We start from the raw sequence: 20,994 nt of genomic DNA on the forward strand, positions 1-20,994 counted from the left end.
CCAATAAAGCAACACCCCATTTCTTTGGCAAAGCACCCTTGATCATTTCACACACTGGTTACTCTAAACATGATGTGCAAGCCAGATTAGGAGCCACTGAAGGACGTCAAGATCTGCAGAGTATTGTAGTATGATCCTGACTCTAGAACAGCCGACTCATTCAGATGCTTTCTCATTCCCGTCATGGCTTACCGAGAATTTTAGCTGCTCCTATGGTTGTTCTGCCTCATTTCGGCTCCTCAAGCTACATGCTCTAGCAATATTGCCTAGTCGAGGGGAAGTCCTACTGGATACAAGAAGGCTAAGTAATTATCAAATAAGAAATAAACCTGAAGCATACTGACCATGGGATTGGACCGTACAGAGTGGGTTCTCACCCCTTTCCTACTCCCCGGCTGTGTCTTTGTCATATACGAGCCTCATTTTCTTTGAATCCGTGGGATACCTCGAACAAGGACCTCAGACAAAGAAAGTTGGACGTGTGAAAACACGATTCCTGGTCATAATAAAACCGATATGTCTTCACCGCAAGATGCTTTATCCTGAAGGCGAATAACCCATAGACCCTGACAATCTCTCATTAACCTTTCCAGTCATCTCATCCAGTCCTGTGGTTTCCTTCGGGCGCTCTTTGTATGGAACAATCCGGTAAGAGATGGTCTGTTGCACAAGAAGAGCGTTTGTCCGCTCCCACATTCTTTGCAGCCCTGATGTTCATATCCCCACGAAGGCTCAGACACATCAAATCCATCGTCATTTCAGTAGGAAGCTGCATCTATCGAATAGTGACCTATCACTGTCTACATCTAACCATCCACGCCTGGCCACATGGATCAGAGGGACTTAGCCCAGCAAGGCCCCCGACGCAGTGCACGCATCCGTGAAGCCCAGGCGCTGGCTGATGAAAAAAGGCAACTTGCGAATGCGACAGAACAACCGGCAAATGTATGTGTGACCCTGGCCAGCTGAGCGTTTTCGGTGGCTGATGCTGCTTTTATAGGTAAACCCCGTAGGTGGGAAACGGAATGTGGCAGGAGTCATCGCAGCGCGAGCTCTGCCTGCGAAACCGTCCTCGAGGAAGGTCAAAACAAGGGTGTGTTTATGCCTCGCTATTAGAGCAGGGGTTGATATCATTTTAGGGTCGACCAGGTCTGAAACAGAAGCAAGCAGCACCACCGACACGAGCTCCGCCTGTGAAAGCGTCCTCGAGGAAGGTCAAACAGAAGGTGTGTTTACGCCTTTCTAAAGCTGAACCAGAGTTAATAGCATTTAGGGCCGATCACCAGGTTTAAAACGAAAGCAAGCAGCAGCAAGGCCATTGAAGCGTTTGAACGAACCTCCGAGAAATCCTGCAGGGCCAAGTTCCATTGACATCGGGAACATCAACGAAGAGGTGGGTAGACATCTAACCCTGGAAACAGAGCTGATCATTATAGCTGCTGCATCAATTGCTACAAACCCGCAAAGGGCCGTCGGTTTATCATTGGATCCGAAACGAGAAGTGGCCGCATGAAGATCTCGAATTGGACCTCATGAATGGAGCCGATGCACTTGATGAGGAAGGTCAGGTCGATCTACTGACCCAGGCCTCCATGGCCTCCATTCCTTATGCTTTGGACCAATGCATCACTTACCTTGAAAGCAGGGACAGCTTTTTGTATACCCACGATTGTGGGATTGCCGATAAAGAGGACGAGATCTGCCAGAAATTGTTGGAACAAAACTTTGACAAGCCAACAGGCAGGGCACGTGACCTCGATGCTCTCCGATATCTCAAAGACAGAGGACGGTCTAAAAACAAAACCGGAATCATTCGAATGATCGGTCAATTGCTTGTCCCCTCGGCCGAGATTGAGATATTCCGTGGCAAACTCCAGACGGTCAAGTTAACGGAGACCATTAACGAGGCTTGGAACTATTCCCGTTTCCCTTAACCACGGCTTAAGACCAGGTCCAGCGGACCTAGATCCGTCAACTCGACCATTGTGGGATCACCTCCCAGCACCCCAGCCCCATTATGCTGCTGGATTTTCCCCATATGCCTTCACCTCCGAGCAGCATGATGCGCTAATCCCCTTCCTTGGCGGGTTCGAACAGACTTCAATCTGGAAGGGCACCGAAAACATGCTCTTTCCCTTCCTCACGGCCGAAGCCAAGTCTGGTCAAGCATCTCTTGAAATCGCGGACCGCCAAAACGCGCACAGCATGACACGGGCTCTCCGGGGCGTGGTTGAGCTGTTCAAACTTGCCCAGTGTGAGGATGAGTTGCACCGAAAGATCTTAGGCTTTTCCATTTCGCATGATGATCACGAGGTGCGGATATATGCCCATTATCCGGTCATTGAAAAGGGCCGCGTGCGATTTCATCGGCACCAGGTGACGGTGCTTATCTTTACTCGACCGAGCGAAGCGGATCGATGGGGGTCATACCATCTTGTCCTGGCTGTCTATCATCGCTGGGCTCCGGAGCATTTCAAATTTCTGTGTTCTGCCCATTGATAGACTTCCGGATCTCAATCAGTTCTTCGCAGATGACCACGCATCGATCGAGACGACGACACAGCAAACGGAGTCTGAGGAAGATTCTGTGCCTTTGTCTGATACCCCAGTTCCAGTCGGGGGGGATCCGCGTAAGAGACGGTAGGAAAGTAGTCGAATTTCTTTCTGTCTTCTTGTTCCTTTCTTTCTTTTCCTTTTGGACAGGCGGTCAGGTGAGATCCCAGTTATTCCTCTTTCATTTTCTCTGGGTTCCATTTGTTTCGTTTCAATTTTATTTCTCCTTGAGATTCTCGTTTAATAGATCCGATTCAAATTCATGATGATGACTTCACACACAACATCCCACCCTACCCAGCCCCCAATTACCATCTCCATCCTCACTAGATACCCGCCCAAAATCACTACCCTCAAACCGCACTCCCCCTAACCCTTAATCCTCCCATTATACTCACATCAAACTCAGCTCTCTCCAAACCCCCGCCCCCCAAAAAAGAAGAAACAAGAAAAACAATAAGACGCAATCAAATCCCCCCCTCACCACCACCACCCCCACCATCCTGAAAAACCCAAAAGCCACCAAACTCCCAATACGCATCCCGCAACGTCTGCACATTCTCTCGGACATACTCCTCACATGTCCCGGGACAACCATCCTGATCGGTGTAAGTGCTAGACTGTCCGGCATTCTGTCCACAGAGGTCAATGTTGGCGATGATTTGGAGGTTGTTGAAGTGGTTGCGGATGGGGCAGGTGGTGCTGGGGAAGTGCGCGAGGGGAGGGCCCCATGTTGGGGGTTGAGGAGCGGTGGGGGGGTTCGAGGTGGTGTTTCTTTTCTTGTGGTTGTTTTTGTTATTGGGGGGTTTGGAGTTGGTAATGGCATTGGTGATATCAGCTGGGATCTCTCCCCGTGGAAAGAACCAGACTTTGATTCCGGAGGGGTGGATTTCCAGCGTGTAGACCTTCTCTAGTGATTAGCTTCCTACCAAATACTATGTGTCATGTACCATGCCATGCATAAGAAAAGAAGGCATGGAAGGAAATATACTCACCCCCCCACCATTCCCATTAAACACACTCCCATATGTCTCCACGCCCCCTCTCACTCCACACCCCATGACATTCGCCTTGCCATCACCCACATCACAGATCCCGCTCTCATGGCCTGTTACGATCCCCGTTTGCACTCGCCCCATACCCTTCCCCGTTCCTTGATTTCCATCTACCTTCTTCCTCCCTTTCCCCTTCCCCTCCCCCCCATCTAAAGAATCCCCCCCAGCAACACCCATCCTACACCCATATCCAGTATGCAAACTAACCACATTCCCGCCCCCACCCCGATTCGTCGCCTCCAGCACATCAATCTCCCCATTATTCGGCCAGTTCTCGGACGTGTCACTCAGCCACAACGCCGGCCAGAGACCGCATCCGTGGGGCGTATGCCGGATGTCGAAGATGAAGAGGCCGGTGGTGTACCGGGGAAGAGATTCGATGCGGATGGATTTGATTTTTGCTGCTGTACTATTCAAGGTGGGGGAGGTATCGATGCGGAGGATTATAGAGGTTGATGTGGCGTGGGTGAGGTTGAGGTGGGAGGTGGTGGGGAGGGTGGGGTTTATGTATCTATCATTCATTAGTTATTCACATCATTAGTTGATGAGTTCAAGGAGAAGAGATGAAAAGGGTAGGAAAGGGAGGGGACATACTCAACAACACCCCCCGTGGGATCCTCCTCGGTGAAATAATTGAACTTATCGAAGAAGCTCGCTCCCGTGTATGTATCTACCAATGTATACCTCTCGTTGCCACTAGGAACAGGAACAGGAACAGGGATAGGGATAGGGATAGGGATAGGGATAGGATTTGGAATGCCCCGCTCCACATGATCCGCATTGACTTTATTGATGATCAAAGGACCGATGGATTGGTAAAGGAGGTATGCGAGGATTAACGCGAGCACGAACCATGCGGACCAGAGGCTAGGAATGTAGAAGTTGCGGATCCTCATACGAAGAGTAGTAGGAGGAGGAGGTGGAGGAGTGGGAGACCTCTGGGTGGGTTCGAGGTGGACGGGTTCGCTGGTTTGTAGGTGTTGGTCGTTGCCCCAGGTGGGGATGGGGTGGTAGTGGGGGGGTTGGTAGGCTGTGGTGGGTTTGGGGAGGTCGGACATGATTCTTTTGTGTTGGGGTAGTGGATAATAGGTTAATATAAATGGGGGTAAAGAGTGAAACAGAGATTGAAGAGTTATTAGATATGGATTACATCTACAAATAATCCAGTTGTGTGGATAGGGCTCGTCTGGCAGCACTACTTCATTCCACCTCATGGAGGGACTTGGTTTCGGTGATGGGCATACCACGTCAAGAGATCGCAATGTAGATGTCATTTCGATGGAGGGGGGGAAGAAATTTGCACCCTGACTCGGAAATATCAACACGCTACACTTCTCGGGGTCGCAGCTGGAAGTCCAATGCTAACAACAACAGACGGACTCAAATGTTGATAGTCCTAGGTTTACAACAATCTTTATCTCAAACACATATATGATGGACTCTCTTGATCTTCTAGATTCTTTTGTGGGGAAAAATCAGTAAATGGCAGTCTGGTCTGCTTCTCAGGAAGATAATCAAGGTCTATCGAGCTGATGGAGTATGAAGTGCTTCATCTATCCCTATGATGGATGCATAAAGAGAATTTATCGAGGGAGCTGGGTAGAATATAGCAGAAGTGGTGGGTTTGGTTGGTTTCGCTTTGGTATATCGGATAGTGAGTAGTACCTATAGTTTTTGATAATGTGTATGTATTTATCTATGCAGTGGTTCGTAAATAAGAAGATAAGCCGGGAGTGTTGAAGGTGAATTGCTACATTAGTCCGTCGAACCTAAACGAGAATAGTATATCAGGATAGGAAGGGGATAGTGAGGAGAAAAACTGGCACCAAGATGATTCTGTATTTGACTAGGAACTGAGCATGGGATAAGTTATCTGGTATGTTGATGCATTTGCGGTGTCCAAGTTAGAGGAAGGGCGGTTCATCATGGATCCTAGACCTGAGGTATCGTAGGATGGCATGGATGAGGCACCTGTGGATTGAAAATATTTATTTATCGTGTTAAGGGTTGTTGCAGGCTATATAGGGATCGTAAATTCTACTTAATCTGAATATTAGTAAAACTCACGATATGTCGTTTACTCCATACTCCGTACTAAAGGACTATATGCTTGGGAACTTGTATAACCGACGCCAGAGAATGCTAAGCCACCAACGCCTGCACGCGATGCAATGCTAGCTGAATGCAGAATCTATAATACTCCCACATTTTAATATAATTCGCCCGCGAATCATAGTCCAAAGTCCGGTCGAGAACACCGCGGCGCGTGGTCCATCATGTGCTCGATCGTGCTCAGAATCCACCCCGATCGAGCCGTCGGTCGCCGGATCCCCAGTCGGGGTGTCTCACCGGTGAAGCAGATGCCGTCCCGCATGACAAACTGCGCGCAGTCGCGCGAGCTGGAGCAGAGGGTCTGACATTCATGGAAAGTGGTGATGGTTGGATGTTCCTGGTCCGACAAGTTATCCCAGTCATCGCGGACGTTGGAAAGCTCAGGAAAGATGAGTTCCTTGAAGACGTCGCGGTGGAGAAGGATGGAGCTATCAGTCTGAAATCAATTAAGTTAGCTAGTGTTGACAAATTAAAGCAGAACGATGCTCACCTCGAGACGTCTCCGTTTCTCAAACTCATACAGATACTGGATCTCCCCAGGCGCCAGGTGATGGAACGCTACCGCCGGGAAACACCACGGTTTCCGGTAGAAGCCCTTGGCAAACTCGTCCAGTTCTCCCACATTCGAATTCTGCAGAATCGGCCATGAATAATGCAATGGAACCCCTGCGTCACCCAGAACCTTGCCCAAGACACAGTCACCAGCCCAGTGCCAGTCGGTGTATTCGTTCAACTCCACGGTGCGGCTCGCGTACTCATTCGAGGCCAGCTGCATCGCCGGATTCGAAACAATAAAGCCGGAACCGCCATGCGCGAAAATGACGTCCGCAATTTGGGTTTCAGTGCCAATGTAGTGGGGCTCTTGGGGATCGAAGTGCGACAGCCATTGGAGAAGGGTCGGCCACGAAATGTACGTATCAGCTTCCATGAAGACATACCATTTGGCATTGTCTTTATGTGCTAACGCCTGTTGGACCATCGGAAGAAACTTCCATTTGTCCAATTTCCACCCCGGATTGTTGGGTTTGCCAATGTTCGAGTTCGCTTCATCGGCAAAGTCGGCCGACTCCAGCCCCGCACGACCTTGCTCGCGGAGCCGGTTGTAGAGATTGAAGTCAGCGACCGTACTTTTGACCGTGTTGTCCATTGTGAGAAACGCGTCGTGCACTTTGACGCCTTCGATTTCTTCCTCAAAGTCGGAAAAGATAATATAGTTGGGAATGCAGCGGAGGGTGGTCTGAAAGTGTACCGGGACTTTGCTGAGGGATTCGGTGACACCGGTTTTCATCACCACCAGCACATCTTCCATCCCCTCGAGCGGGGGACATTCGGGTATCTCTTTCGGGGCGGCATTCGGGGTGTTGCTGGGGGCGCGAGGCTGGGAGAGGCCATTGCGAGTATAGAGCTCCGGCCGGATCGAGAGGAAGTGGTAGAGAAGGAAGATGCCGAGGAGGGAGGTGAGGATGGTGATGCGACGAAAGCGACGGACGGCCATTATGGCGTAGCGCTGAGGGAGGGTTCGATTTGAGCGGTGGCCGACCTGCAGCGGAGCGAGAAACGTAAACTAAAGAACTGAAACAATTATCGGCCAATCCTCCAGCTTGGTGCAAGATGTTTTTGCATTTCCGAGACGCGCCACCAATAGTGCAATTGTTCTGGTTGCTGAGATTCCTGGGGACAGCAGGAACGGAGGCTGAGACAATGTCCCTTGCGGTGGAGGAGGAGCAGAGGAGAGGAGAGGAGAAAGGAGAAAGGAGAACAGGAACAGGAGAAGGAGAGAACAAATGCCCGAGATCGACAGCACACGTTATGAGGATCGATGACTCTTATTCGGTCGCCGGCGTGGGGATGGCGACGTAGGAAGGCACGTAGGCGGCGAGGATCGGCCCACGCAGCGGGCGATCTGAAGGGCTCCGGTTTGTCGATGACGCGTTGGCTCTGGAGAATGGAGCTCGTTCCATCGCTAGTCGGGGTCCGTTCCGAGGAGCACCACCTGAAACCGCCCCTGATCCCGTCAGCGGTGAGCTGTCAGAATTTATTCTTCTGATTCAACATACTACTCTAGATGAAGTAGTTGCACAGTAGCTGTACAGTAGTTGTACTCTCCGATGGTATCGTACGTTGCCATCATACGGCTGCTGTTCTCATAAAAGATCCCATCGATGGAAGGAATGTGCACTTTTGGCCCCTGGATGGGTCAATCTGACAGCAGCACTAGGTCCTGGTCAAGGCACAATTAATCCACCTGTACGTGTATACTGTCTGTAACATTGTATACTGCATAGTACTAGACCCTTTAATCTATCTGAAAACTCAGCATTGCATTCGTCATCAGAACCGCCTGAAACCCAGCACTAGTCTCACTTTTGGTCCGCCAACCACGTCTACGACTCGGCCTGGTGTTTCGCAATCTTGCGCGAATGCAACTGGACCAATTCCGGGATGATCAGACTCTCAATCTCCACCCCCTCCGCCGCGAGGCTCTCGTCCTTGGGTTCGCCCCCACTGGGTTCCTGGGCGGACTCGCCCGCCCGCTTGGCCTCCGCCAGGCCAACCTGCGCCTCACTGCCCGAAATGCTCTTGCTGCGCCGCGACTTTGGCACCCGGATCCAACGCTCGTGCGGGGGGTCCGGAGTCACAAACACCACCTCCCATTTGCGCGTGGTCAGCAGGTTCCCAATCACCAGGTGGTGCGCGTACCGCTGCAGGGCCGTCTGCGCCTTGTACACTAGCAGGTTGGGGTCCGTTTCAAGTTTAAACGACACAATCATACTGCCATCCGGCGCCCACCCGTTGACTAATCGATGCAGAAATTTGGGCACCGGGTCCAGATCAATGATCAGTTTCTTACTACGCGACGCCGGTTGCGGCTCAATCCCGCCCGTGTAGATGTCCGACGTGTCGGTCGCTTGGTCCCGCGTCAAATGCTCTGGCAGCTCTGATGACTGAATCTTGTGCTCCGACATCCGATCGTTGGGGATGAAGAAATCGCTGACGGCCGCCGCCAAATAGAACAGCGCATTGGGCCCCAGGGGCTTCATCAGCTGGGCCAGCGACCGCAATTCAAAGAGATACTCGGAGATGGTGGTAAACGGAAGGAGCAACAGGAGGTTGTTGCGCTTCGCATACCGGTACTTTCGCAACACATCCCGCATCTGATCCTGGTACTCACTGCGCACCACGATCGGCCGGTGATCCGATCCATCTGCCGTCGGCCCGGTTTCCTCCTCGTCCATGAAATCCAAGAAGCAATTGGTCGAGTGACTGTAGTGCCGCGAATACGGCAGCAGACTAAACTGCCGATGCAGGAAAATCACCGCGTACCCCTCCTGAAGAAAGTATTCTGCCGACACGGCACCCCGCGTGCCCGCGCTGAAGTTGTCAATGAAGCGAACGGTCTGGTTTTCTGCACATCGTCAGAAGTATTCTCGGGCGCATGATCCATCCCACCAACCCAGAGGAACTGTGGTGCCTCCTGATGTCACCAGAACCAGGCGCCGGTTCGCTTGGACATGGTAGTCGACAAAAGCCCGCACGAGGGCTTCATGCTTGGGAAGGGACTTGGGTGGGGGGTAGTTGTTGAAGTAGACCGACTCGGCCTCGGCGGGGGTCATTTCTGGCGTCGGAGCGGAGGTCATCTTGAGCGAAGGCTGCAACCGTCTATCAATGCGATCGGACTCTATGGTTCGGAAGGAGGGTATTGGTGAGGTCAACGACGGAGGACTGGAACGACAATTGCTTGTAGGATCTTTCGACAACGGAAGCAGACGATCGAGGAGAATGCGAGCGAACTCAGGAGAAGCAGCGTTTGCTATATTCTGACATGTGCCGGGTAGTTCGGAGCACGGTGGGATGCGTCGCAGTAATCCTACTGCAATTGCGCTTGTCAGCTGAGAATCTCGTTCCCAACGGATTAACCACCGATGATCGGAGGATCCGGCGCAATCGAGGAAGATTTGGTCCTGCAAGGAGATATCTCAGACCTGGTGATGGGAACGGCGCGATGGTTGTCGCGGGTCCCTTTTCACCGGGAGGGGCTCTTCACCGCCTTGGGATATGACGCACTGCTCCGGTCCTCGGTTTTTCCTTTTTGGGTCTAAACTGGCTATAGCGGCCATCGGGTATTTCTATCATGAGGATAACACTTCCATATGATTGCCATACTATTACGATGATGACACGACTAGCCAACAAGGTTAATCAAAAACAACCAAATGATCAAAACTTCAAGATCTGCAGAGCAGCAGTCAACTCGTCCACCTTTTGCATCAAGCTCACCCGTCGCGCCTTGGCCACTGGCGATTCCCCCGCTATGGCTTCTAGTTGGTCGCCAGTCAAGTTGATGACCCAGTCCTGGCTGAAAGCTTCCAGTGGGCTCTCCGGTCCAGTCAAGAGACAGTGCTCGACGGCCTGCATGTAGACGCTATCTACAAACCTCTTGCAGGCCACCTTGTAATATGACCAAAGGATGTCATGGATTTCCTCCTTCACATACTCGACATTTCCCTGGTTGATGGCGGCTTCCTTGACAGCTTCCAGATCGACCACCTTGTTGCCAGAGGATGCCCAGTAGCCGTTCCGGTCCTTTCTCATCTCACCTCGGGCATTTCCCTCCAGCATCTTGGCCACCCGAGCCCCACGCATCTTCTGGAGGGTGTCGCTGAAGTAATCGTTGAGGGTATAAGGTCGGCGGTTTCGCTCAACGGACAGAAGGAATAATGCCTGTGTCATGGCCACGTTATACCGTTCGAGGAGCTCGTCAAGGATGCTGGACCGCACTCTGTCATAAAGTTGTCGGTTGGCGCAGACTTTACCCAATGCCGAGCAAAGGAACCGGTGAACCACCATGATTATGTTCGAGACATACTCCCGCGTCATGAGCTCCCACTTCATGGTCTGCTCCTTGAAAGCGCTGGACAGAATAGTACCACCAAAAGTTCCCAAGTCGAGCCCACGGGAGTTGAGGTACAGGTCTTCAATCCAAGCTTTGATACCTTCTGCGGGATCTTTAGTATCTGTGCCGCGGCTGATGATCTGCTCCAGCTCCGGGAAGTTGCTGGGATCAAGGCTTTCAAAAGTCTCGGCTTGCTTGGCACTCAGACGAGCCCAGACTTTGGTTTGCTTGGGAGCATCGGTGGGCTCATCACGTTCACTTTTCTGGCCCTCGTCTGTTTCCAAGGCAGGGCGCTCAAAACCACGCAGGTGGGCCTTCTCTTGGAAGACCGAGTTGAATAGGTCGGAAAGATTGACAATGTGCGTCAACAGCCTGAATTCCGTCTGTTCGAATGCTGCATCCTCTGAATAATGAGCATCACGTGCAGCCCGGGAGAGGGTTTGGAAACGACGTGCGATTCCGCTCAGAAACGCACGCTGTTCCTGTTCGGTTTGACGCGCAGGCCCCAGGCGTTCCAGATCTTGCTGGCACGACTCAATCTGAGCTTTGAGGTCTTTACGCAGCTCTGGGAACTCCCGTTCCGTGATTTGACCCAGGAGCTCGCCGAGTCGTCGCCGGAGGGCTTGGACGCCGATTTTGTCCTTTGGCAAGGTACTCCAAGGGGAGCTATCAAACATTCTCTCTCCTGCCCCATGATCGAGCGCATCATTTTCATCTGCGCCACGATTTCTCACCAGATGATATCCGAGGGTGAGCGGTCTTTTGTGGCCCAACACCAGCGAGCACAAAGTTGCCTTGGCACTCTGCTCGGTTACCAAATCAGGTTTCGTCAGGACCCCAAGAGTACGCTCCCCATTGACATCGTAGTCTTTGGCGAGCTTCAGAATCTCCTGGGTGGCGATATCCACATTGCTAGGGAGGACGGCCAAGATCACAGTGCGAGAATCTCTGATATAGTTCTTGACCATGTCTCGAACGAGCTCGATATCGCTGTCAGTCGTGATGCCATCCGTAGGGTCCCGAAAGATGCCCGGCACATCGATGACCGTGAGATAGTCTTCCGTGGGTCCGCACAACTCGATGCGTAACACATCTTTACTAAAGACTGACCCATCCTTGGAAGAAAGATCCGAGCGGATTTCCATATACTCGTTGACCTATCATCGTCAGCGGTGCTACAGGCAGACTTCAATTGGATGAAACGAACCTCTTTGAGAACATTTGGAAATTCCGAACGAAAATCCTCGGTGCCGTTGAGTGTCTTTTTAAAAGACTGAATCTTGGCCTTGTGTACAAGAGAGGCATCCGGAGCAGGAATAATGCAAATCTCAACGAACGACTCAGTCTCGCGACGGGAGGTAATCTGTGTAGCATATCTAGTACAGAGCTCCAGATCACGGGGGAAAGGGATCTTAGTGAGACTTTCGAGGAGAGAGGACTTTCCCGAGCTCTGGTCTCCAACAACTACTAGCTATGTGACGTTGGTAACTGATAGATGCCTTCTCGGGTGAGAATCTACCTGAGGGAGAGGAACATGTTTTCCGACGTTTTTCTCGCGCAGTTTATCGATCTTCTTCAGTAACTCCGAGCTGTTGAGAAGATTGGCATCGGGTGCAGCTGATTTAGCGGCCATTTTGGCGGGTGCGGAAGCAAAGAGATGCAATGGACGCAAGAGGATTGAGAAGATGGGAGGCATGAACGGAGATGGATGGAGAGGATGGAAGAAGGGAAGGACACGGCTTTTGAAATAGGAGGAAAACTTTGCACGTCGTGTGAATTTAACAGATTGCTACACAAAGAACGTGGTTGAGCAGTGAAGGGAGCAGTCACGTTCAGTTGAACTTTGCATGGTGAATTGGCGGCGTTGTCGGGATCTGGATGTGATACTTGCATCCTGACGATGGAAGTTGGCGGCTTAACAATTCATCAGTCGAGGGACGGACATGTATGAGGGATACTGACAGTTTCCAATTCGTATCAAAGATGCAGGACATGAGAATGAGCAAAACATTATCGAGCGGATAGTTACTAGTAAACAATAACAAACATGTGCTGACACCTCGCCTTGGATACGGTCATCTGTATCGTTTTTGTACAACCCCACGCCATAAGCTTCCGGGAACCGGAGCAATATACGAACGATAGCTGACCATTTCACAAGTTCATCTATCAAAGTGATTATCCTCGAAGTCTATCGATAGATCTCTTATCTACCTCCATCCGGCTCAGCAACAACGAAGGCTTGTAAGAATATCACATATGCCAATCAAAGTCAAAACTCTACACACGACAATCCTCACAAACAATCCATTCTCCACCCCAAACCCAACCCAAAACTATCCCCCCACCACCTCACTCCCCACCCCGAAAATCCCTCCTCGGCCTCACGGGCATAACCGGCGTCGGGGCATCAATATGCGCCGTCCACTTGGTCGCCGTCACATCCGCAGCCGTGAACAAAGTCTTGAACCCATCACCAAGAACAAAGTTCATCGGGAATCCCGGGTCAAATGGAAGAGCATTATCGATTTCATCCATCTCTTCCTTGGAGAGATCGATTTTCAAGGCGTCAATGTTGGCTCTCAGGTGCTCGAGTTTGCGTTGTCCGATGATGGGGAAGATGTAGGGGGCTTTGAAGCGGATGTATGCGATTGCCTGGATGGATTTATTGTTAGTGAGGGGGTTCCAGAAGTAGTGCTTATTAGAGAATGAGAAGGGGTATTGGGGGGGGGGGGGGAGTACAATAGCATGCAACGACACCCCCCTCCGCTTCGCAACCTTCTCCAACGCCTTTGAAATCACCACATCCGTCTCAGTCTGCACCTTTCCCCGCGTCGAACCCGTATACTCCTGTTCCTCCTCCCCTTCCACCCCAACCCTCAACCGACCCTGCCCCAACACCGAAAACGCCGCAACCGCCAACCCCTGATCCAAACACATGGGCACAATCTCCCTCTCAAGATCGCGTTCCGCCGCGTTCCATCTTCCCTGGTACACGGAGAACGTTCTCAGTCCATTGGCCCGCGCGTACGCATTCGCCTTGACCACCACCCACGCCGGCGTGTCAGAAATACCGAGGTAGAGGACCTTTCCGGCGAGAACGAGGGCATTGAGACTATGCATGACTTCTTCCACGCTGGTGGTGAAATCCCACCAGTGGATGTAGAGGATGTCGATGTAGCTGGTTTGCAGGTTTTTGAGGCTTTGGGTTACGGAGAGGTGGAGGGATTTGGTGGAGTTGCCGACGTAGTTGGATTGGAGGGGGATGGTCGTTGTTTGGGTGCGTCGGAAGCCGGTGGTGTATTTGGTTGCGATTCTTTTGTTCTTATTATTAGTGGGATGGCCCTGGGGGTGTAGGGGAGGGGGTGGGGGGGGTGGGGGAGCGTACACCATTTGGTCTCGGTTGTTGCGTTGCTTCATCCATTCTCCGATCCATTCTTCGGATTGGCCGTCTTGATAGGCGTTGGCGCTGGGGGGGGGGTTAGTTGTTGGTGGTAGAGGTGGTGGGTGTAGACCTACGTATCGATGAAATTTCCGCCGCTTTTATAGAAGGTGTCTAGGATGGCGAAGGAAGCTTCCTTGCTGCATTCGCCCATGTAGGGTTCCCTAGGGAGGTCAGTCAATTGGTGTAAGAGTGTAGCAAGGTGATACTACCAGGCGGTTCCGAAGTTCATGGCACCGAGACATAATGGGGAGACTTTGATTCCCCCGGTGGGTGATAGCACCTGGTGGAAACCCAAAAGGGTCTTGGGCATGGGAGCGGGAGACAAGCCAGACATTCTGAGAAGCAATGGGATGGATAATTTGGGATGGATTCTGAGGGTTGAGGTCTGCTGGTGTACTGCTGCCCTTTTATATACTTCTGGGTGTTTAGTCGTCCCAAGAAGCGGGCATGTCCATTATTCTGAGCTGCATCTTGGTTGGACGCAGACTGCATGAATACGCATCCTTTGATGCCTGGCATATACGACGCTTAGCTACCGGCGGGGATATACTAGGCAGACAACTGACGTAGGCGCATTAGTTCCACTAGACATTTCATCCTTGTTGGCAGACGGTAACTCCGATCGACCCTGCCAAGCCCTACTAGTGCTGCTGTCAGACGGAACGGAATGTTTGATTGCATCCCGATGGTGTGACTTGTTGATTCAGATCCTTCGACTGTCTAGCCTGCAGCATACGACCAATCTGGCAAACCGGCTAACCGTATCGGATTTATGCACCACGTGATGTATGCCTTGTGAGGCATCCGTGTGGCAATACTCCGCATCCGCTATCGCAACGCACCTGACCTCTCGTCTCCGCCTTCACTCCCCGCCTCCACTATCTTCCAACGTCGAGTAGCAAGACACTTCGGTGCCATCAGTCTAGTGGTCTGTATGGTTTGTATGCTTTGTCTCAATCCACTCACTCTTGCATACGACAACGTGATGACGTCTCTCAATCAATCCGGGGACACCAAGTTCACCGTGTTTATTCGCCTGCCCTTCCCCAGGGGTGACTTTGTGGATCCTCCGCCGGTAAGTCCCGCTAGTCATCGACTCATCTACGAGTACTGACCAACAGGTCGAATGGAATGCTGCGAAAGACCAAGCGCTGTGGGATATTCTGTCCCGACTTCCCAAAGGAGATGATCTAGACTGTAAGTAGGAGACGCTAGCAGTGGAATTGTACTGACCGTGTGCAGGGAAGGCGCTGTACGTTCTGTGGCATCACATCGAATCATACTGACAAACTGCAGAGCAGATCGTTTCGATGTGACCCTGCAGTTCCTGCTTCAACAGGCTGCATGGCTCTATGACCGCCAGCTATCGCAGGTTCGGGCACAGATGCTCAAAGTACCCACGCAATCGAACCCTGCCTCTCCGGCTCCGGGTTCGGTGTCGGGCAGCACAGCCCAGGTCCAACAGACCAAGGGCGCTAGTAATCCAGGTAGGTTCTGCCTGCATATACCATTCAACTGCTAATGCGGTCAAGGCCCTCGAGCTCCATCCCGCCTCTCACAGCAAAAAGACACCATCCCACAACGAGGTAGTCCATATCTGTTCCACTGTCATAGCATGGTCTGACACCCATTGTTAGCTCCCATCCCGCGACGCACCAGCTCGACGACAACCGTTAACCAGGTCAAGAGTGCTCGCGAGCCATTCCGCAACGACACCCCCGCTGAGCCAAGAGAGCCCAGACGAGAAAGTTATACTCGACAGTCGGTCAAGCGAGAACAAGCTGCACCACCATCGGCCCCGAAATCTCCTACCTTGGAAGATGATATCACCTCTAGCTCATCGGGATCCGAATCGGAATCAGACGACGATAAAATCGGAAGTCGTCACGGACTGAGATTCCGGCCCCAATTCGGAGCATTCTCAACCCACCGACCCGGCTTAAGAGACGACGAGGATGACGACGACGATTCCCCTGCTTTCCTCCCGGATCTCGATCAAACCCCCCACGAGACATTCGGAGACGATCCCAGTAATACGTTGCGAATGAACCCGGACCTTCCTGGGTCATCCGGCCGTCCTCGAGGATCCGTGGCGACAGAATCGTCCGCGAGCTCTGCCAGCTCGGGCGTCCCGGTTACACACTCACACTCGCATTCTAGCAGACGACCGGGGATGAACCAAAGTGGGGGACCACTGAGTCCGCAAAGGGGTCCTTTCAGTCCACGACCGTCTTTAGCTTTGAGGCGGGATGCCAGTGAAGGGACGCCGAGTATGGGAAGCAGCTTTAGTGATTTGGATGGTAAGAATACTTATCACTTGGTGAATATCATACTGATGGTCTCAGATACAAGCGTCACACAGTCCGCGCTGGAGGAAGCTCTTATGAGCAACATGCAGCAGGGTGGCATGGCCAGTCGCATGAGCACACTTAGTCAGGCGTTCCGAAGTCGGTATCTGGGACGAGCGAACGATAGGTTCTAATAGGGGATATAGCATGAAGACAGGCTGCATTTCACAATAATTGATCTTACCATTTAGTTTCACAGTAGCAGTGTATGAGCAGTATAGATACCTGTGAAGGCTATCTCATCTTAGATCAGCTTCAGTCGTAATTAGATATAATGGGGTCTACCAGATCTGATAATATATTCCCCTCACTACGAGGAATTTCTTGCCCACAGAACTCGAATCAACACGTTCCAAATTAGTTACTACCCTATCACATAATCAAATAGATCACGTCCTCTACTCCAGACATTATACCTCACTATATATATCCACCTAACCCAGCCCATCCCATCCGACCCGAGTACCAGTGCTAATGTCACTTCATGTCATCAATAAAAACACTGAAACAAACAAACAAACCAAGCCCGTAATATACTCAAGTACGACATACCTACCTAACAACAAATATCACTGCCACTTACACTTCTGCACAGAAGTCCTCACTAGACTCATTCCGCACAAATACCTAACCCTTCGATAGCTAGCTAGCTAGCCAGATAAACAGAGATAAGAACCCCCGGCAACTAACACCCCAACTACTGCCGAAGAACTAAAATCTTACTTTTAGTTTCAACTCCCAAGTTCCAAGGCCCTAAGCCTTAGTTCTACATAGTACTGATTACTACGGAGTATACTCCGTAGATAGTATCTAGTTCGAATCCAACTGCCGTGTCGAAACTAAACCTAGAACTAGAATATACTAGAAAAATCCCGGTGGTTCCTGCAGTAGTTCCTGTCCCCGGTCAGTACCTACTCCCTAGTATTTGTTAGTCCCTGCATAGTGCATACCAAGTCTAACTATGGAGTTCTCCGTAATCAGTAGTGCGAACTAACGTTCGCTTCTTCACTTCTAAGGTCTGACTATGTAGTTAACCCTGTAATTATCTACCTAGTTACCTAGTACCTAGTTACCTAGTGACCTAGTAGACAACCATCAAGGTAACCCCTCCCCTTGCACCCCTCTACCCCTCGACCCCTCCATCCATCCACCTAGATACCCACCAACTATTGTCCCATGTCTCACCCAAAACTTACCTATCTGCCTTTCCCCCTCCCTACCCTCTATCTACCCCTCCATCTAGCGAAACTAGCCCCTCAGCGGGGTAACCACACCCAAATGATATAACCCAAAAACAAAGAAAAAAAAAATAGCATCGGGTGAAAATAACCAATCCGTCCTAGTGTATAACTATACCCAAGCTGGTGGACGGATCCACAGTCCACAGTTCGAGAATCAAGTTCTGCACATTCAGACTTTAGGTCCGATGTTTGAAAAAAAAAAAAAGGTTACCACTATGGAGGAGTCGGAGGTAATTGTCATGCGGACGCTAGACTACATTGAAACAAGCCTTGAAGGAATGATGCCAAGAGTGCTTGGGAGTGACGGCGTGACTTTGTGTGACAGTGACACGGACGAACTCGAAGTTTGGTAGGTTTGGTACGTGGGTTGGTTTGGGTTGGTGGTAGGCTTGTTGCCGACCGACCCGACCCGCTCCGTTGACACGGCTGTGCCAATTTCAGGGGCATCCAGAGTATTGACATTTACAAACGAGGGGGCATGATGGTCATCACACATGATTGATATTACTATGGTCATAACTATATACAGACATATGAAAGATATGGTGAATCGGATCAGCAGCCAGCACCGCACCTACCACTAATCCTCGTGGTCGGCCGATCGCTAAGCGCCGGCCGAATGGGTCTCCGAAGCAAGGCACCATTACGTGTTTCGCGTGGGACTGACCACGCTGGTGGAATTATTACCTAAATCCCAGGGCCGTGGCTGGATGACGGCGAGGAGGTGGAACTGATCGCCTTCGCAGTTGCTCGATAGGATCGGACAATTCGATGGTGTGGATGAGATCCCCGCGGGGCCTCTGCTGAGAGAACTATGGTTCAGACCAAGGCAGCGGGGTTGCTGCGCCGCACGCACTGAGATCGTAGATGGAGGGGCAAGGGGTTTCGTCCGTAGGGATTAACAGGGGGACTGCTTGGATTCTTCCGATCGTAGTGTTGGGTTAGCTGTGACCAGTTCCATGAATATCGGGACGTTGTGTAGTGTCGGCTGAATCAGTCCTTCTGAATCACGATTTCGGTCGTCTTTCGGATCATAAAGTCGTCCTGCCCAGTCGCCTGGGCCCAGTCGGTATTGTCACTTCCAGCAGACGCCGTCGACTTGTTCGTGAGATGTCCGGCTACCCCACCCAGTTCAATAATGTTCTCTTCGCTCTCCGTGCGCGTCAAGCCGTCCGCTCGTCCAGTCCGAGTGTCGTACATGCCGGTCACGTTCCGAGTCGATCGGGAATTCGCCCCTGATTTCCATCGCGCTTTGGAAGCGTGGTCGGTTCCGTACTGCGCCTCATCGTACCGACCATTGTGCGTGTATTGGCTCGTTCGCAGGAAGGCGAGTGTCGATCTCGCCAGGCTCCAGACGAACGGCAAGTTCGTTACGTACATACCGATCGACGCTTCGCGCAGGTACCAGAATTGATAACTGTCGTCATAGATGTTGGAGAACGTAAAGTATTTGGAGATGATGGCGCAGGCGATCTGAGATGAAACATATTAGCAAAAACCGAGAGGAGTCGGATCAGACGCACCACCACGATACCCATGGAAAAAACAACAATCACGGGTAATTTCGTCTTCCACGGCATCTTGGCCCGGATAAACATCGGCAGAATCACGCAGAGAATGGCTATGTCGGAGCTGAGATTGAAGACGCATTGCACCACTTCGTAGCGGAAGTAGGTGGAGCATTCTTTATGGGGTGGCGGGAGTGTCCAATATCCGGACAGGGGGCGACAGTTGAGAAACAGCACCAGCTCCGTGGTGATCCAGCCGACCAGGGTGTACCCTGCAATTATTTTGACGAGGCGATTTTGCCACAGATTGGTCCTAAACCTGTCAGCAGACCGAAGTTTGCTAGAGAAGTGCACTTACGTGAGTCGGAAGTGCACCAGCAGCATGCAAGCTTTCAGCGAGTAAATGGTGCAGAGCTGACACTGGTCGAGGTTAGACCTGCTCGTAGAATTTCGAAGCAAACTTACATTTTCTGAAGCAAACTCAATCTTGGAGCCTTTGACCCTCGCGGCGATTTCGGCGGCCGTAAAGGTGTAGTAGAGACTGGCGGGCTCGTACAAATTGCTTCCTCCTCCGTCGATGATGGCAATATTCGTCACGACAAATGCCGTGTAGAAACCCTGTGTAGACAACACATTAGCTTAATCTTGACGTGCGAGGGGTCAACCTACCACGGCGACCACCATGAGATAATCTTCAATCTGGAGTCGGAAGCCCAACCGCTTGTACCGGGCAAAACTATCACCGTTACTGGTTGTCCAAGGAGGGATTGGTTATGCATACACTCTCACGAGGAACAGCAACATGGCGATGCTGTACATAATCCAGGTCTGCACGAATAAATCGTGCGGACTACCGCCACCATCAGTGGACATGATGTTCTAGGGGTGTGCGCAAAGAATCGACAAAACCATGGTCGCAGGACCGCAATGGCCTAGATGTATGGAGTACGGGACGCAGTTTATGAACTTTAAGAAATGGCGTCCTTTTTCGGTGGCTTGAACTTAGTCACCAACTAATTTGGGAGCGGCATTGATGTACTCTAGTACGTAGGCTTGGTGGGAGTGCTTCTCCTATGGTTCGTGTGTCCTCTGCATGGTGGCGGCACGGGCAGTAGATTGGGACGGCTGAGTGGCTATGGAGCACACCACGGCATTGCTGAATGATTTTATTACCCTCAGGATTCAAATCCCTGCTAGGCTGCATCCCTGCATAAACGAGAAAATTCTGCACAAAGTCTATTCTCGCAGCCGGAAGAGCCGGACAACGTGCGTTCGAGGGTAAGCAGACGGGCTCAATAGTCTGCACCTATTGGAGTTCCCATGCTCATAGTGTTGGGATCCAGCTAGTCGTGACGTTCTTGCTCGTATACTGGATAGTGCCAGCCACAAGGCTGGAACCAGACTTGGACTCGGAAAATCTCCGACGCTTGATAATCGGGATTGGGGCATTTGCAACCCTGGCCTCATCAGGAGACGGCCAGTGCCGACCAGTAAACTTCGGCTACAAATGGTGTCCCCGCGGAGTCTGACAGCCAGTCAGGGAGGCGGACAAATCGTCCACGTTGCCACGTACAAGGACACCACGTTTTTGAATCACTAGACACGGTGTAACAGTGTCCAATCATCATCAGCCGGCTAGAGGCGAAACGAGGGTCTAGGATTCAATTTGCCGAGTTTTAGATTAACTGCGTGATTCCAGCTAACAGATTAGTGGGAGCCTCGGAGGAGCTTCGGCATAAGCAGCTGCCACGATCCGAGTCCAGATCTAAATAGATGAGTACGAGTACGCGTTCGGAGAGTTCGCACTCTCTTCGAAGGGTCAATGATAATGATTAGGT

General features: G+C 51.4%; 9 protein-coding genes across 9 annotated transcripts; 3 read left to right on the forward strand and 6 right to left on the reverse strand.

Moving 5' to 3' along the window:
* Positions 1–1,454: 1,454 nt before the first annotated feature.
* BO80DRAFT_346399 (uncharacterized protein) lies at positions 1,455–2,499 on the forward strand (the record flags this gene model as incomplete). The annotated part of the gene is made up of 2 exons (XM_025715364.1): positions 1,455–1,923; positions 1,952–2,499. Coding segments are annotated over 2 exons (1,017 nt in total), but the record flags the coding sequence as incomplete, so codon positions are not given.
* A 557-nt stretch (positions 2,500–3,056) lies between these two features.
* Positions 3,057–4,291, reverse strand: BO80DRAFT_333551 (uncharacterized protein; the record flags this gene model as incomplete). The annotated part of the gene is made up of 4 exons (XM_025715184.1): positions 3,057–3,458; positions 3,549–3,682; positions 3,782–4,119; positions 4,203–4,291. Coding segments are annotated over 4 exons (963 nt in total), but the record flags the coding sequence as incomplete, so codon positions are not given.
* A 1,360-nt stretch (positions 4,292–5,651) lies between these two features.
* Positions 5,652–7,634, reverse strand: BO80DRAFT_490756 (glycosyltransferase family 31 protein). The gene is made up of 2 exons (XM_025723652.1): positions 6,211–7,634; positions 5,652–6,156 (listed from the first exon to the last, which is right to left on the reverse strand). The coding sequence occupies exons 1-2, from the start codon at positions 7,213–7,215 to the stop codon at positions 5,839–5,841; spliced, it is 1,323 nt and encodes a 440-aa protein (XP_025579480.1). The 5' UTR covers positions 7,216–7,634; the 3' UTR covers positions 5,652–5,838.
* Positions 7,635–7,945: 311 nt separating this feature from the next.
* BO80DRAFT_421788 (phosphopantothenate--cysteine ligase CAB2) lies at positions 7,946–9,703 on the reverse strand. The gene is made up of 2 exons (XM_025718686.1): positions 9,175–9,703; positions 7,946–9,126 (listed from the first exon to the last, which is right to left on the reverse strand). Exons 1-2 carry the CDS (start codon positions 9,356–9,358, stop codon positions 8,105–8,107), a joined length of 1,206 nt encoding a protein of 401 aa, XP_025579481.1. The 5' UTR covers positions 9,359–9,703; the 3' UTR covers positions 7,946–8,104.
* Positions 9,451–9,859, forward strand: BO80DRAFT_178299 (uncharacterized protein). Its single transcript, XM_025713996.1, has one exon. The coding sequence runs from the start codon at positions 9,544–9,546 to the stop codon at positions 9,778–9,780; it is 237 nt and encodes a 78-aa protein (XP_025579482.1). The 5' UTR covers positions 9,451–9,543; the 3' UTR covers positions 9,781–9,859.
* Positions 9,860–9,938: 79 nt separating this feature from the next.
* Positions 9,939–12,247, reverse strand: BO80DRAFT_490758 (dynamin family protein; the record flags this gene model as incomplete). Its single annotated transcript, XM_025723653.1, has 3 exons — positions 9,939–11,771; positions 11,822–12,085; positions 12,134–12,247. The coding sequence occupies 3 exons, from the start codon at positions 12,245–12,247 to the stop codon at positions 9,939–9,941; spliced, it is 2,211 nt and encodes a 736-aa protein (XP_025579483.1).
* A 358-nt stretch (positions 12,248–12,605) lies between these two features.
* BO80DRAFT_490759 (sterigmatocystin biosynthesis dehydrogenase stcV) lies at positions 12,606–14,538 on the reverse strand. Its single transcript, XM_025723654.1, has 5 exons — positions 14,269–14,538; positions 14,134–14,220; positions 14,003–14,083; positions 13,357–13,930; positions 12,606–13,269 (listed from the first exon to the last, which is right to left on the reverse strand). The coding sequence occupies exons 1-5, from the start codon at positions 14,391–14,393 to the stop codon at positions 12,967–12,969; spliced, it is 1,170 nt and encodes a 389-aa protein (XP_025579484.1). The 5' UTR covers positions 14,394–14,538; the 3' UTR covers positions 12,606–12,966.
* Positions 14,539–15,044: 506 nt separating this feature from the next.
* Positions 15,045–16,541, forward strand: BO80DRAFT_346064 (multidomain presynaptic cytomatrix related protein; the record flags this gene model as incomplete). The annotated part of the gene is made up of 6 exons (XM_025715351.1): positions 15,045–15,134; positions 15,181–15,260; positions 15,302–15,546; positions 15,592–15,645; positions 15,697–16,359; positions 16,405–16,541. The coding sequence occupies 6 exons, from the start codon at positions 15,045–15,047 to the stop codon at positions 16,539–16,541; spliced, it is 1,269 nt and encodes a 422-aa protein (XP_025579485.1).
* Positions 16,542–18,466: 1,925 nt separating this feature from the next.
* Positions 18,467–20,210, reverse strand: BO80DRAFT_178392 (uncharacterized protein). The gene is made up of 6 exons (XM_025713997.1): positions 19,938–20,210; positions 19,826–19,892; positions 19,622–19,774; positions 19,515–19,576; positions 19,172–19,469; positions 18,467–19,121 (listed from the first exon to the last, which is right to left on the reverse strand). The coding sequence occupies exons 1-6, from the start codon at positions 20,027–20,029 to the stop codon at positions 18,642–18,644; spliced, it is 1,152 nt and encodes a 383-aa protein (XP_025579486.1). The 5' UTR covers positions 20,030–20,210; the 3' UTR covers positions 18,467–18,641.
* Positions 20,211–20,994: the final 784 nt, after the last annotated feature.

This window comes from Aspergillus ibericus (assembly GCF_003184845.1).
Source record: "Aspergillus ibericus CBS 121593 unplaced genomic scaffold BO80scaffold_4, whole genome shotgun sequence".
In the NCBI taxonomy this organism is placed as follows: Eukaryota; Fungi; Ascomycota; class Eurotiomycetes; order Eurotiales; family Aspergillaceae; genus Aspergillus; species Aspergillus ibericus.

Excerpts from the sequence above, each read along its gene's own strand:
- BO80DRAFT_490756 (XM_025723652.1), bottom strand. The coding sequence starts at position 7,215 with ATGGCCGTCCGTCGCTTTCGTCGCATCACCATCCTCACCTCCCTCCTC. Across the intron at positions 6,157-6,210 it reads AGAAACGGAGACGTCTCGAG|ACTGATAGCTCCATCCTTCT; the intron begins GTGAGCATCGTT and ends AATTGATTTCAG.
- BO80DRAFT_421788 (XM_025718686.1), bottom strand. The coding sequence starts at position 9,358 with ATGACCTCCGCTCCGACGCCAGAAATGACCCCCGCCGAGGCCGAGTCG. Across the intron at positions 9,127-9,174 it reads AGGCACCACAGTTCCTCTGG|AAAACCAGACCGTTCGCTTC; the intron begins GTTGGTGGGATG and ends GACGATGTGCAG.
- BO80DRAFT_178299 (XM_025713996.1), top strand. The coding sequence starts at position 9,544 with ATGTGCCGGGTAGTTCGGAGCACGGTGGGATGCGTCGCAGTAATCCTA.
- BO80DRAFT_490759 (XM_025723654.1), bottom strand. The coding sequence starts at position 14,393 with ATGTCTGGCTTGTCTCCCGCTCCCATGCCCAAGACCCTTTTGGGTTTC. Across the intron at positions 14,221-14,268 it reads ATGAACTTCGGAACCGCCTG|GGAACCCTACATGGGCGAAT; the intron begins GTAGTATCACCT and ends TGACCTCCCTAG. Across the intron at positions 14,084-14,133 it reads GGCGGAAATTTCATCGATAC|CGCCAACGCCTATCAAGACG; the intron begins GTAGGTCTACAC and ends CCCCCCCCCCAG.
- BO80DRAFT_178392 (XM_025713997.1), bottom strand. The coding sequence starts at position 20,029 with ATGTCCACTGATGGTGGCGGTAGTCCGCACGATTTATTCGTGCAGACC. Across the intron at positions 19,577-19,621 it reads TTGAGTTTGCTTCAGAAAAT|TGTCAGCTCTGCACCATTTA; the intron begins GTAAGTTTGCTT and ends AACCTCGACCAG. Across the intron at positions 19,470-19,514 it reads CTGGTGCACTTCCGACTCAC|GACCAATCTGTGGCAAAATC; the intron begins GTAAGTGCACTT and ends TGACAGGTTTAG.